Source organism: Entelurus aequoreus, linkage group LG20, assembly GCF_033978785.1.
Source record: "Entelurus aequoreus isolate RoL-2023_Sb linkage group LG20, RoL_Eaeq_v1.1, whole genome shotgun sequence".
Taxonomy (NCBI): Eukaryota; Metazoa; Chordata; class Actinopteri; order Syngnathiformes; family Syngnathidae; genus Entelurus; species Entelurus aequoreus.
This window is the reverse complement of record NC_084750.1, coordinates 42,169,209-42,182,800: the sequence shown is the minus strand read 5'-3', so window position 1 is coordinate 42,182,800 and position 13,592 is coordinate 42,169,209. Positions and strand designations below refer to the sequence as shown.

The 13,592-nt window shown below is 34.7% G+C and overlaps 1 protein-coding gene across 1 annotated transcript in view; it reads right to left on the bottom strand.

Moving 5' to 3' along the window:
- LOC133635736 (neuropilin-1a-like) overlaps positions 1-13,592 on the bottom strand; it is a 179,648-nt gene that overhangs the window by 155,428 nt on the left and 10,628 nt on the right. Inside the window, exon 3 of the mRNA XM_062028986.1 lies at positions 7,201-7,375. Coding sequence (XP_061884970.1) covers positions 7,201-7,375 — 175 coding nt within the window. The remainder of the gene's footprint in view (positions 1-7,200; positions 7,376-13,592) is intronic.

Sequence of the window (13,592 nt, the reverse complement as noted above, 5' to 3'; positions counted from 1 at the left end):
ATAACACTGTATAACAGACTGTATTTATGTTATTCACATGTGAATAATACTGTATAACAGACTGTATTTATATTATTCACATGTGAATAATGCTGTATAATAGACTGTATTTATGTTATTCACATGTGAATAATGCTGTATAACAGACTGTATTTATGTTATTCACATGTGAATAATGCTGTATAATAGACTGTATTTATGTTATTCACACGTGAATAATACTGTATAATAGACTGTATTTATGTTATTCACACGTGAATAATGCTGTATAATAGACTGTATTTATGTTAGTCACATGTGAACAATGCTGTATAATAGCCTGTATTTATGTTATTCACTTGTGAATAATGATGTATAATAGACTGTATGTATATTATTTACATGTGAATAACGCTGTATAATAGACTGTATTTATATTATTCACATGTGAATAATGCTGTATAACAGACTGTATTTATATTATTCACATGTGAATAACGCTGTATAATAGACTGTATTTATATTATTCATATGTGAATAATGCTGTATAATAGACTGTATTTATATTATTCATATGTGAATAATGCTGTATAACAGACTGTATTTATGTTATTCACACGTGAATAATGCTGTATAATAGACTGTATTTATATTATTCATATGTGAATAATGCTATATAACAGACTGTATTTATGTTATTCACATGTGAATAATGCTGTATAACAGACTGTATTTATATTATTCACATGTGAATAATGCTGTATAATAGACTGTATTTATGTTATTCACATGTGAATAACACTGTATAACAGACTGTATTTATGTTATTCACATGTGAATAATACTGTATAACAGACTGTATTTATATTATTCACATGCGAATAATGCTGTATAATAGACTGTATTTATGTTATTCACATGTAAATAATGCTGTATAATAGACTGTATTTATGTTATTCACATGTGAATAATGCTGTATAATAGACTGTATTTATATTATTCACATGTGAATAATGCTGTATAATAGACTGTATGTATATTATTCACACGTGAATAATGCTGTATAATAGACTGTATTTATGTTATTCACACGTGAATAATACTGTATAATAGACTGTATTTATATTATTCACATGTGAATAATGCTGTATAACAGACTGTATTTATGTTATTCACATGTGAATAATGCTGTATAATAGACTGTATGTATATTATTCACGTGTGGATAATGTTGTATAATAGACTGTATTTATGTTATTCACATGAATTATTTACTGTATTAAAGTGTGTTATTTGTATAAAGACACCCAACCAGCTAACTCCTCACCCTCTCCCCTTCCTGGAAAGCTGCCTTCCCTGAACTTGCACAGACTCCATTCTTTTCCTTGTGTTTTTTTTTTTTTTTTTTTGGTTTTTAAACACAGGAAATTCATTCCTGGCTAATTATATTAGCATTGTCAGCGTCCCTGCTCTGCTTTCTGGGACACTTTGAGAGTCCCTCTTGCTGCTGAAATCAGACCCGACAGAAGAATCATTCAGTCTTTAAAGGAAGACACGCAGCCATTAATCTAAAGTTGGGTTAAAGCGGGGGTTAAAAACCAAGAAAGAGGAGCCATTCAGTGAGGGACAAAAGGAGAGTAACAACCAGGTTTTGCTGGGTGGACCGAGGATACAGTAAGAGGATCCAGGAGAGCCCTGTACTCTCTGGAGCCCTGCAGCGTAAACAAACAGCTGAGACACACACACACACACACACACACACACACACACACACACACACACACACACACACACACACACACACACACACACACACACACACACACACACACACACACACACACACACACACACACACACACACACACACACACACACACACCAAGGCAAGACTCAACAACAAAGACCAGGACTCATCACCTTACTGTCTCAGCACATTAAATCAACAAAAAAATCCTGACTTTGGAGCAATGTTCACGGACTCTAGTATTTGGCTCTCTATTAGATACAATGCTTTTCTGTATTGGGACCATGACTTATGTCATCACTTGTTCACACCTCCTCATATGGACGGTACTTTACCTTGTTGATGTTTCAAGAAGGGGGGAAATACGAGAACACACACACACACACACACACACACACACACACACACACACACACACACACACACACACACACACACACACACACACACGCACAATCAGAGGGAGGCAGTCTACCCAGGCAAGACTCAACAACAAAGACCAGGACTCAGCACATTAAATCAACAAAAAAATCCTGACTTTGGAGCAATGTTCACGGACTCTAGTATTTGGCTCTCTATTAGATGCAATGCTTTTCTGTATTGGGACCATGATTTATGTCATCACTTGTTCACCGGTCCTTATATGGACGGAACTTTACCTTATGGATGTCTCAAGAGGGGCAGAAACAAACACACACACACACACACACACACACACACACACACACACACACACACACACACACACACACACACACACACACACACACACACACACACACACACACACACAATCAGAGGGAGGCAGTCTACCAAGGCAAGACTCAACAACAAAGACCAGGACTCATCACATTACTGTCTCAGCACTTTAAATCAACAAAAAAATCCTGACTTTGGAGCAATGTTCACGGACTCTAGTATTTGGCTCTCTATTAGATGCAATGGTTTTCTGTATTGGGACCAGGATTTATATCATCACTTGTTCACCGGTCCTCATATGGACGCAACTTTCCCTTATTTCACACACACACGCACACACACACACACACACACACACACACACACACACACACACACACACACACACACACACACACACACACACACACACACACACACCCACACACACACACACACACACACACACACACACACACACACACACACACACACACACCAAGGCAAGACTCAACAACAAAGACCAGGACTCATCACCTTACTGTCTCAGCACATTAAATCAACAAAAAAATCCAGACTTTGGAGCAATGTTCACGGACTCTAGTATTTGGCTCTCTATTAGATGCAATGCTTTTCTGTATTGGGACCATGATTTTGGTCCTAACTTGTTCACACCTCCTCATATGGATGGTACTTTTCCCTGTTGATGTCTCAAGAAGGGGGGAAATACGAGAACACACACACACACACACACACACACACACACACACACACACACACACACACACACACACACACACACACACACACACACACACACACACACACACACACAATCAGAGGGAGGCAGTCTACCGAGGCAAGACTCACCTCTGGGCAGCGACAAAGACCAGGACTCATCACATTACTGTCTCTGGTGTCACTATCTGACAGCAGGTGGGCTTCCTTTGTTGAGTCGGATCGCTCACAACTTTGTGCTTCAGCGTCGCAGGGTTCTCACCGGCCCACTAATCGGATTGTTTTGCCCTCAAGTGACACGGATCGGATTTTTTTTTTTTTTTAGTTGTTGCTGCCGGTCTAAACCCACTAAAGTGCTTCAAATCCGATCTTTGGGCATCGGATTCAGGCCGCGTCAGGAAGTAGTCCTGAACCAGATTGGAATCCGATCTTTTCAAATGTGACTCCAGTCTAAACGCAACGTGAGTGAACGCCACTCGTGTAAGTTTATTTAAGACCACCAACTTTTGGGTGTCAATAGTGCACAAAAAAAATCCTATATGAATATATATATATATTTTGATTGTGAAGAAATAGCAATTGTGTAAGACCAAACTTTGCTTACCGTATTTTCTGGACTATAAGGCGCACTTCAAATCCTTTCATTTTCTCAAAACTCGACAGTGCGCCTTAGAATAATTATGTGTAAGTTATCACACAACTTTTATCATTAAGGGCCGTTGCTATAGTTATTATCAATTGTGCTGAAATTGTACTTTTCTATCTGTGCATTCATCAGTACATGGACACCCCCCCCAAATCAGTACATGGACACACCCCCCCAAATCAGTACATGGGCACACCCCCCCAAATCAGTACATGGACACCCCCCCCCCCCCCCCCCCCCCCCAAATCCTCCACACGACACCTCAGCTCCGGACAAGCTAACCTCCTCCAACCTCCGAGGACGAAGCTACGAACAATGGGAGACCGGGCTTTTCTGCTCCGCCGCTCCCAGTCTGTGGAAACGCTCTCCCTGACCACCTGAGGGCACCACAGACTGTGGATGCTTTTAAAAAAGGCTTAAAATCCTTTATTTAAAAAAAACAACCTTTTTTTTAAGATATATGCATACTAGTTCTAGTTTTTAATTTGTATTTATTTGTATTATCTATTTTTTTTTTTTAACACACTGCAGCACTTTGAGGTTGTTTGCTCAACGTAAAGTGCTTATTACAAATAAAATCTATTATTATTATCATTATAATTATTGCTAGTTGAACTTTACAGATCACAAAAAAGGTCAATTTGGTGAGTCCGCATTTGTCGCCTCTCCCTGACCACCTGAGGGCACCACAGACTGTGGATGCTTTTAATAAAGGCTTAAAAACCTTTATTTAAAAAAAAAAACAACGTTTTTTAAGATATATGCATACTAGTTCTAGTTTTTAATTTGTATTTACTTGTATTATCTTTTTTTTTTTTTTTACACACTGTAGCACTTTGAGGTTGTTTGCTCAACGTAAAGTGCTTTTTTTACAAATAAAATCTATTATTATTGTTATTATCATTATTGCTAGTTGAACTTTACAGATCACAAAAAAGGTCAATTCGGTGAGTCCGCGTTTGTCGCCTCTCCCTGACCACCTGAGGGCACCACAGACTGTGGATGCTTTTAAAAAAGGCTTAAAAACCCTTCTTTTTTTTAAAAAAAGCCTTTTTTTTAGATATATGCGTGCTAGTTCTAGATTTTATTTGTATTTATTTGTATTATCTTTTTTCTTTTTCTTTTTTAACACACTATAGCACTTTGAGGTTGTTTGCTCAACGTAAAGTGTTTTTTTTACAAATAAAATATATTATTATTATTATTATTATTATTGCTAGTTGAACTTTACAGATCACAAAAAAGGTCAATTCGGTGAGTCCGCGTTTGTCGCCTCTCCCTGACCACCTGAGGGCACCACAGACTGTGGATGCTTTTAAAAAAGGCTTAAAAACTTTTTTTTTTTTTTTTAAAAACCTTCTTTTTTTTTAAGATATATGCATACTAGTTCTAGTTTTTAATTTGTATTTATTAGTATTATCTTTTTTTTTTTTTTTTTTTTACATACTGTAGCACTTTGAGGTTGTTTGCTCAGCGTAAAGTGCTTTTTTACAAATAAAATCTATTATTATTATTATTATCATTATTGCTAGTTGAACTTTACAGATCACAAAAAAGGTCAATTTGGCGAGTCCGCATATGTCGCCTCTCCCTGACCACCTGAGGGCACCACAGACTGTGGATGCTTTCAAAAAAGGCTTAAAAACCTTTCTTTTTAAAAAAGCCTTTTTTTTAGATATATGTATACTAGTTCTAGTTTTTTTTTGTATTTATTTGTATTATCTTTTTTCTTTTTTTTTTAACACACTGTAGCACTTTGAGGTTGTTTGCTCAACGTAAAGTGCTTTTTACAAATAAAATATATTATTATTATTATTATTGCTAGTTGAACTTTACAGATCACAAAAAAGGTCAATTCGGTGAGTCCGCATTTGTCGCCTCTCCCTGACCACCTGAGGGCACCACAGACCGTGGATGCTTTTAAAAAAGGCTTAAAAACCTTTCTTTTTAAAAAAGCCTTTTTTTTTTTTAGATATATGCATACTAGTTCTAATATTTATTTGTATTTATTTGTATTATCTTTTTTTCTTTTTTTTTTAACACACTGCAGCACTTTGAGGTTGTTTTCTCAACGTAAAGTACTTTTTACAAATAAAATCTATTATTATTGTTATTATCATTATTGCTAGTTGAACTTTACAGATCACAAAAAAGGTCAATTCGGTGAGTCCGCGTTTGTCGCCTCTCCCTGACCACCTGAGGGCACCACAGACTGTGGATGCTTTTAAAAAAGGCTTAAAAACCCTTCTTTTTTTTTTAAAAAAAAGCCTTTTTTTTTTTAGATATATGCGTGCTAGTTCTAGTTTTATTTTTATTTATCTGTATTATCTGTTTTCTTTTCTTTTTTAATACACTGTAGCACTTTGAGGTTGTTTGCTCAACGTAAAGTGCTTTTTTACAAATCAAATCTATTAATATTATTATTATTTCTAGTTGAACTTTACAGATCACAAAAAAGGTCAATTCGGTGAGTCCGCATTTGTCGCCTCTCCCTGACCACCTGAGGGCACCACAGACTGTGGATGCTTTTAAAAAAGGCTTAAAAACCCTTCTTTTTTTCGATATATGCATACTAGTTCCAATATTTATTAGTATTTATTTGTATTATCTTTTTTCTTTTTTTTTTAATACACTGTAGCACTTTGAGGTTGTTTGCTCAGCGTAAAGGGCTTTTTACAAATAAAATCTATTATTATTATTATCATTATTGCTAGTTGAACTTTACAGATCACAAAAAAGGTCAATTCGGTGAGTCTGCATTTGTCGCTTCTCCCTGACCACCTGAGGGCACCACAGACTGTGTATGCTTTTAAAAAAGGCTTAAAAAACTTTTTTTTTTTTTTAAAAAAGCTTTCTTTTTTTTTAGATATATGCATACCAGTTCTAGCTATTAGGCTGTTCAAGTTTTTGTTTTATTTTTTTATTTTTATTATCTTTTGATTTATTTATTTATTTATTTTTTGTTTTTTTAATACACTGTAGCACTTTGAGGTTGTTTACTCAATGTAAAGTGCTTTTTACAAATACAATCTATTATTATTTATTATTATTATTATTACTGTGCAGCGTGACCTTATTAGGCAGAAAAAAGCCCCTTTTTGCAAACATATCAATGAAAATCCCAATGACAGAGTGTTAAAGGTTGAAAAAAAAAAACAGTTTCAAGCGACAAAAACACCCTCTGGTGATGATTGGGCTGCCCAATTAACAAAATAGAGCGAGTTATTTCAGCCAAAGACAGGAAGTGAGAACCTTTCACAATCAAATAACCCTGCAGAGACAGTCTTGGTGGCGGCAGTACCGCACATGAACACCAGAGGGCGCAGTTCCATGGCAAGAAGAGGGAACTCATACTGCTGCCATAGTTTGAGCATCCTCTTGTCATTGGAAGCAGGTTTTAAAGAGGACCTACTTGCACTCCCGGTCCTCCAGGTCAAAATGTGGATTGAAGTTGATGAGGATCCGCTGGTGGGGGCCCGGGGCCGTGATCACCCACGCGCAGCGCTGGGAGGAGGCGTACGACATGGGGTACCCGGGCGAAGTGAGGTAGTTGGCGTTTGAGATGCGGACGTTCCCCCCGCATTTGTCTGCGGGAGAAAAGTGCAAACTTTCAGGGGCTTCATCAAAAACATTCTTTGTAGGGATGTCCGATAATGGCTTTTTGCCGATATCCGATATGCCGATATTGTCCAATTCTTTAATTACCGATACCGATATCAACCGATACCGATATCAACCGATATATACAGTCGTGGAATCAACACATTATTATGCCTAATTTGGACAACCAGGTATGGTGAAGATAAGGTACTTTTTAAAAAAATGAATCAAATAAAATAAGATAAATAAATTAAAAACATTTTCTTGAATAAAAAATAAAGTAAAACAATATAAAAACAGTTACATAGAAACTAGTAATTAATGAAAAAATTAAGTGTTAAAGGTTAGTATTATTAGTGGAGCAGCAGCACGCACAATCATGTGTGCTTACGGACTGTATCCCTTGCAGACTGTATTGATATATATTGATATATAATGTAGGAAGCAGAATATTAATAACAGAAAGAAACAACCCTTTTGTGTGAATGAGTGTAAATGGGGGAGGGAGGTTTTTTGGGTTGGTGCACTGATTGCAAGTGTATCTTGTGTTTTTTATGTGGATTTAATTAAAAAAAAAAAAAAAAAACACGATACTGATAATAAAAAAAACCGATACCGATAATTTCCGATATTACATTTTAACGCATTTATCGGCCGATAATATCGGCAGACCGATATTATCGGACATCTCTAATTCTTTGTTTTAGTTCCACTGCAAGGAGCACAGATAAGGAAGTGCAATAACGTGCAAAGAGGGTTTAAGGAAACGATCATTCCATTTTGAAGAATATTAGAAGTGAAATTTGGACTTAATTATAAATAAATAAATTAATTAGACTTCCTTTTTGTTGTCATTCAAATTTGAAGTCTACAGTACAGATAACAATGACATTTGGTGGCATTAGCTGGTTGTGGTGCAGGATAAGGTGCATTTACAAAAAGAAGGTGCAGATATAAATAGATTGAGTGTACATATACAGTAAATATATTGCACTTGTTGCATATGCATCCACGTTTATGGACGTATGTTATATTGTCTTTATAGTCCAGCCGGTTAATCCGTTTTCTGGGGGGGGATTATTATGATGTGTTGAACCATGCAATTGGAATTTAATGTGCAATATTTGACACCCTATGGGCAATATGCTGTATTATCACATTGTTTACAGCAGGGGTCACCAACGCGGTGCCCGCGGGCACCAGGTAGCCCGTAAGGACCAGATGAGTAGCCCGCTGGCCTGTTCTAAAAATAGCTCAAATAGCAGCACTTACCAGTGAGCTGCCTCTATTTTTTAAATAGTTTATTTACTAGCAAGCTGGTCTCGCTTTGCCCGACATTTTTAATTCTAAGAGAGACAAAACTCAAATAGAATTTGAAAATCCAAGAAAATATTTTAAAGACTTGGTCTTCACTTGTTTAAATAAATTCATCATTTTTTTTACTTTGCCTCTTATAACTTTCAGAAAGACAATTTTAGAGAAAAAATACAACCTTAAAAATGATTTTAGGATTTTTAAACACATATACCTTTTTACCTTTTAAATTCCTTCCTCTTCTTTCCTGACAATTTAAATCAATGTTCAAGTAAATAAAAAAATGTTATTGTAAAGAATAATAAATACATTTTAATTTAATTCTTCATTTTAGCTTCTGTTTTTTCGACGAAGAATATTTGTGAAATATTTCTTCAAACTTATTATGATTAAAATTAAAACAATTCTGGTAAATCTAGAAAATCTGTAGAATCAAATTTAAATATTATTTCAAAGGCTTTTGAATTTCTTTTAAAATTTTTGTTCTGGAAAATCTAGAAGAAATAATGATTTGTCTTTGTTAGAAATATAGCTTGGTCCAAGTTGTTATATATTCTAACAAAGTGCAGATTGGATTTTAACCTATTTAAAACATGTCATCAAAATTCTAAAATTAATCTTCATCAGGAAAAATGACTAATGATGTTCCATGAATTTTTTTTTTTATTTTATCAAAAAGATTCGAATTAGCTAGTTTTTCTCTTCTTTTTTTCGGCTGAATTTTGAATTTTAAAGAGTCGAAATTGAAGATAAACTATGTTTCAAAATTTAATTGTCATTTTTTTTTCGTGTTTTCTCCTCTTTTAAACCGCTCAATTAAGTGTAAATATCATTAATTATCAATAATAACATAGAGTTAAAGGTAAATTGAGCAAATTGGCTATTTCTGGCAATATATTGAAGTGTGTATCAAACTGGTAGCCCAATTCCAACCCTAGATGCTGAGTTAACGGGAGGTAACGGGTCCCATTTTTTTTATAGCCTTTGGGGTTTGAACTCACGACCTACCCATCTCGGGGCGGACACTCTAACCACTAGGCCACCGAAGGCGCACCTGACTCTAAGTCGCAGATATTTACGGTGTGAAGTGAGTTATTGACACAGAAAAATATTCTGTAAATGTTTATTTTACGTACCTTAAATGTTTCCAAGCGGTGCCTGCAAGGCGGCAGTAAAACGGCTGTTTAAACAAAACAGAAGACCCGCGAGCTGAATAACTTGAGTTAGAATATTGTGTTGTATTGTTCTCTCTTTGCTGACGCTGCTCTTGATAAAGTTTTTTTGTTGTTGAAGTTATCTGAATGTAAATATACTCAAAATAAACACATAAATATGACTTTTATGTCATAAAACATGCAAACTGTTTCGAGATGATTCAATATCATAACGATTGTTTATGTTTTGCAGTGCTATTTTTTTTTAAAAGTATTATATGTTTTTGCATACCGTTTGTCAAACTACACAATAAAATGATCAGAATTTCAACAGTATTTTTGCATACAACATGATACATCACACATGCATGCATACAACATGATGCATCACACATGCATGCATACAACATGATACATCACACATGCATGCATGCATGCAACATGATGCATCACACATGCATGCATACAACATGATACATCACACATGCATGCATACAACATGATACATCACACATGCATGCATACAACATGATGCATCACACATGCATGCATACAACATGAAACATCACACATGCATGCATGCAACATGAAACATCACACATGCATGCATGCAACATGATACATCACACATGCATGCATGCAACATGATGCATCACACATGCATGCATGCATGCATGCAACATGATACATCACACATGCATGCATATAACATGATACATCACACATGCATGCATACAACATGATGCATCACACATGCATGCATACAACATGATACATCACACATGCCTGCATACAACATGATGCATCACACACACGCATGCATACAACATAATACATCACACATGCATGCATGCAACATGATACATCACACATGCATGCATACAACATGATACATCACACATGCATGCATACATGATACATCACACATGCATGCATACAACATGGTACATCACACATGCACGCATACAACATGATACATCACACATGCATGCATACAACATGATGCATCACACATGCATGCATACAACATGAAACATCACACATGCATGCATGCAACATGATACATCACACATGCATGCATGCAACATGATGCATCACACATGCATGCATGCATGCAACATGATACATCACACATGCATGCATACAACATGATACATCACACATGCATGCATGCAACATGATACATCACACACGCATGCATACAACATGATACATCACACATGCATGCATACAACATGATACATCACACATGCATGCATACAACATGATACATCACACATGCATGCATGCATGCAACATGATGCATCACACATGCATGCATACAACATGATACATCACACATGCATGCATACAACATGATACATCACACATGCATGCATACAACATGATACATCACACATGCATGCATACAACATGATACATCACACATGCATGCATACATGATACATCACACATGCATGCATGCAACATGATACATCACACATGCATACAAGCAACATGATACATCACACATGCATGCATACAACATGATACATCACAATCTCCACTTTCTCCATTCAAAATGTTGGAAAAGGAGTAGGAAGAAGCAGAGCTTATTTAATCCGACCCCTTTTCCTTTACATTATACATTGTGTTTACTTCCTGTTCTCAATTATTCACAATATACTCCATAAGTAATAACATTAAATATGAATAAATTATTGACATATTAGTGTCCATGCTCTATTTTTATTATGTCCTATTTTTAACTCTATGACGTGTTATATTGTCCTCTTTTTGCTACAAACGCCTTAATTTTTGTTCTTTTTATTAATTTTTATATTTTTTTATTTATTAATCTTTTAATTTTTGTTCTTGGTCAAGTTGTGTTTGTTTTCCGAATGCAAATATACTCAAAATAAATGCACAAAAACAGAAAAATATCACTTTTATGTCATAAAACGTGCAAACTTTTCATGATGATTCAATACTATGACAATTGTTTATGTTTTGCAGGCTATTTTTTTTAAAGTATTATATGTTTTTATGCACAGTTTTTCGAAATACACAGTAAAATTATCCGAATTTCCCAGCTTATACGAGTATTTTTTTCACAATACTCCAACAAAGTATTGTGTACTGTAACTTCACATTTATATATATATATAAATATATATTTTTATTTATTTATTTTTTTTAAAATGTATTTATTAATCAATCAACAAAACAATACACAACAATACCACAACAATGCAATCCAGTTTTACTAGAAAAATGTGCTTTTGGAAGGTTTGCAAACACCCTTTCTAGATATGTAAAGATGTGTATTTACAACATTAATAATATATACATACTTTGCAAATATAAAAAAAAAGCTTGTTGTGAAAAATGAGTTGGAATTTCACAAGAAAAAGGTCACAATTTCACAAAAAAAAACATAGAATTTTGGCGGTATTATAATATAAAAGTCGTCGTTTTACTCAACGCCAGTCAACATTTTTACAAGAAAAACTGAACATTTGTGCAATATTATGATAAAAGTTGGAATTTGACTCGATAACAGTCGCAATTTTACAAGAAAAGCTTAAAATTCTGACAATTTTATGAAAAGAGTCGTCATTTTACCCGACAAAAGTCACAATTTTATAAGAAAACTTTCAAATTTTTGGCAATATTATAATAATAATCAGAATTTTATTCAGCAAAATTATGACAAAAGTCATAATTTTACTCCAAAAATTTCACTATTTTACAAGAACAAAAAAAAAAAAAAAAGGCAATAATGTGATAAAAGTCAGAATTTGATATGACAAATGTCACCATTTTGCATTAAAAAGTTATCATTTTACATAAAAAAAACTAACAATTTACCAGAAAATATTGCAATATCACAGAAACAGAAAGAATATGAGAAATTGTTCCCAATTTTATACGAAAAAAGTCGACACACTGTGAGAAAAAGACTGCTTTTAGTTCATTCATATTTTTGAGGGAATTTTTGGTTTGTAATTGTTTTTTATTCTTCATTATTTACTTCAAGTTATTACAGTATGTCTCTATATACATATATATATATATATTTTAAATACATTTTGGCCAAATGGGGCACATTTCCAATTTTTACAAACACTTGTTATTTCATATGTCGACCAGAGGGGGAGCACTTCAAATTTGTACACAAACTTGTTATTGCATATGTTGGCCAGAGAGGGAGCGCTTCAAATGTGTACACAAACTTGTTATTTCAGTCCGTTTGGCTTATTGGAGAGCTAGCTTGCGCAGCTAGCGGGTCTTCTGTTTTGTTTGATCAGCCGTTTTACTGCCGCCTTGCAGGCACCGTTTGGAAACAGTTAAGGTATGTAAATAATCATTTACAGAATATTTTTTCTGTGTAAATAACTCACTTCACAACGTAAATATCTGCGACTTATAGTCAGGTGAGCCTAATATATGGAAAATATCGTTTTTTTTCCTCAAGTTTAGTGGGTGTGGCTTACATAAAGGTGCGCTCTATAGTCCGTAAATTACAGTAAATGGAATAAATCAAATGTGTACTGTAAAGGGTGCTGGTGCTCATGAATATACTGAATAAGACTAATAGTCCTTTGCTTTCTGGAAACACAAATATATATATATTTTTTTTTTTACTAAATATGACAGTAATGTTCTTAGAATCCTGAGAAAAGGAGTAGGAAGAAGCAGAGCTCATTTAATCCTACCCCAGCAGTTGCTAACACTTTTGTCCATTTATTCACAT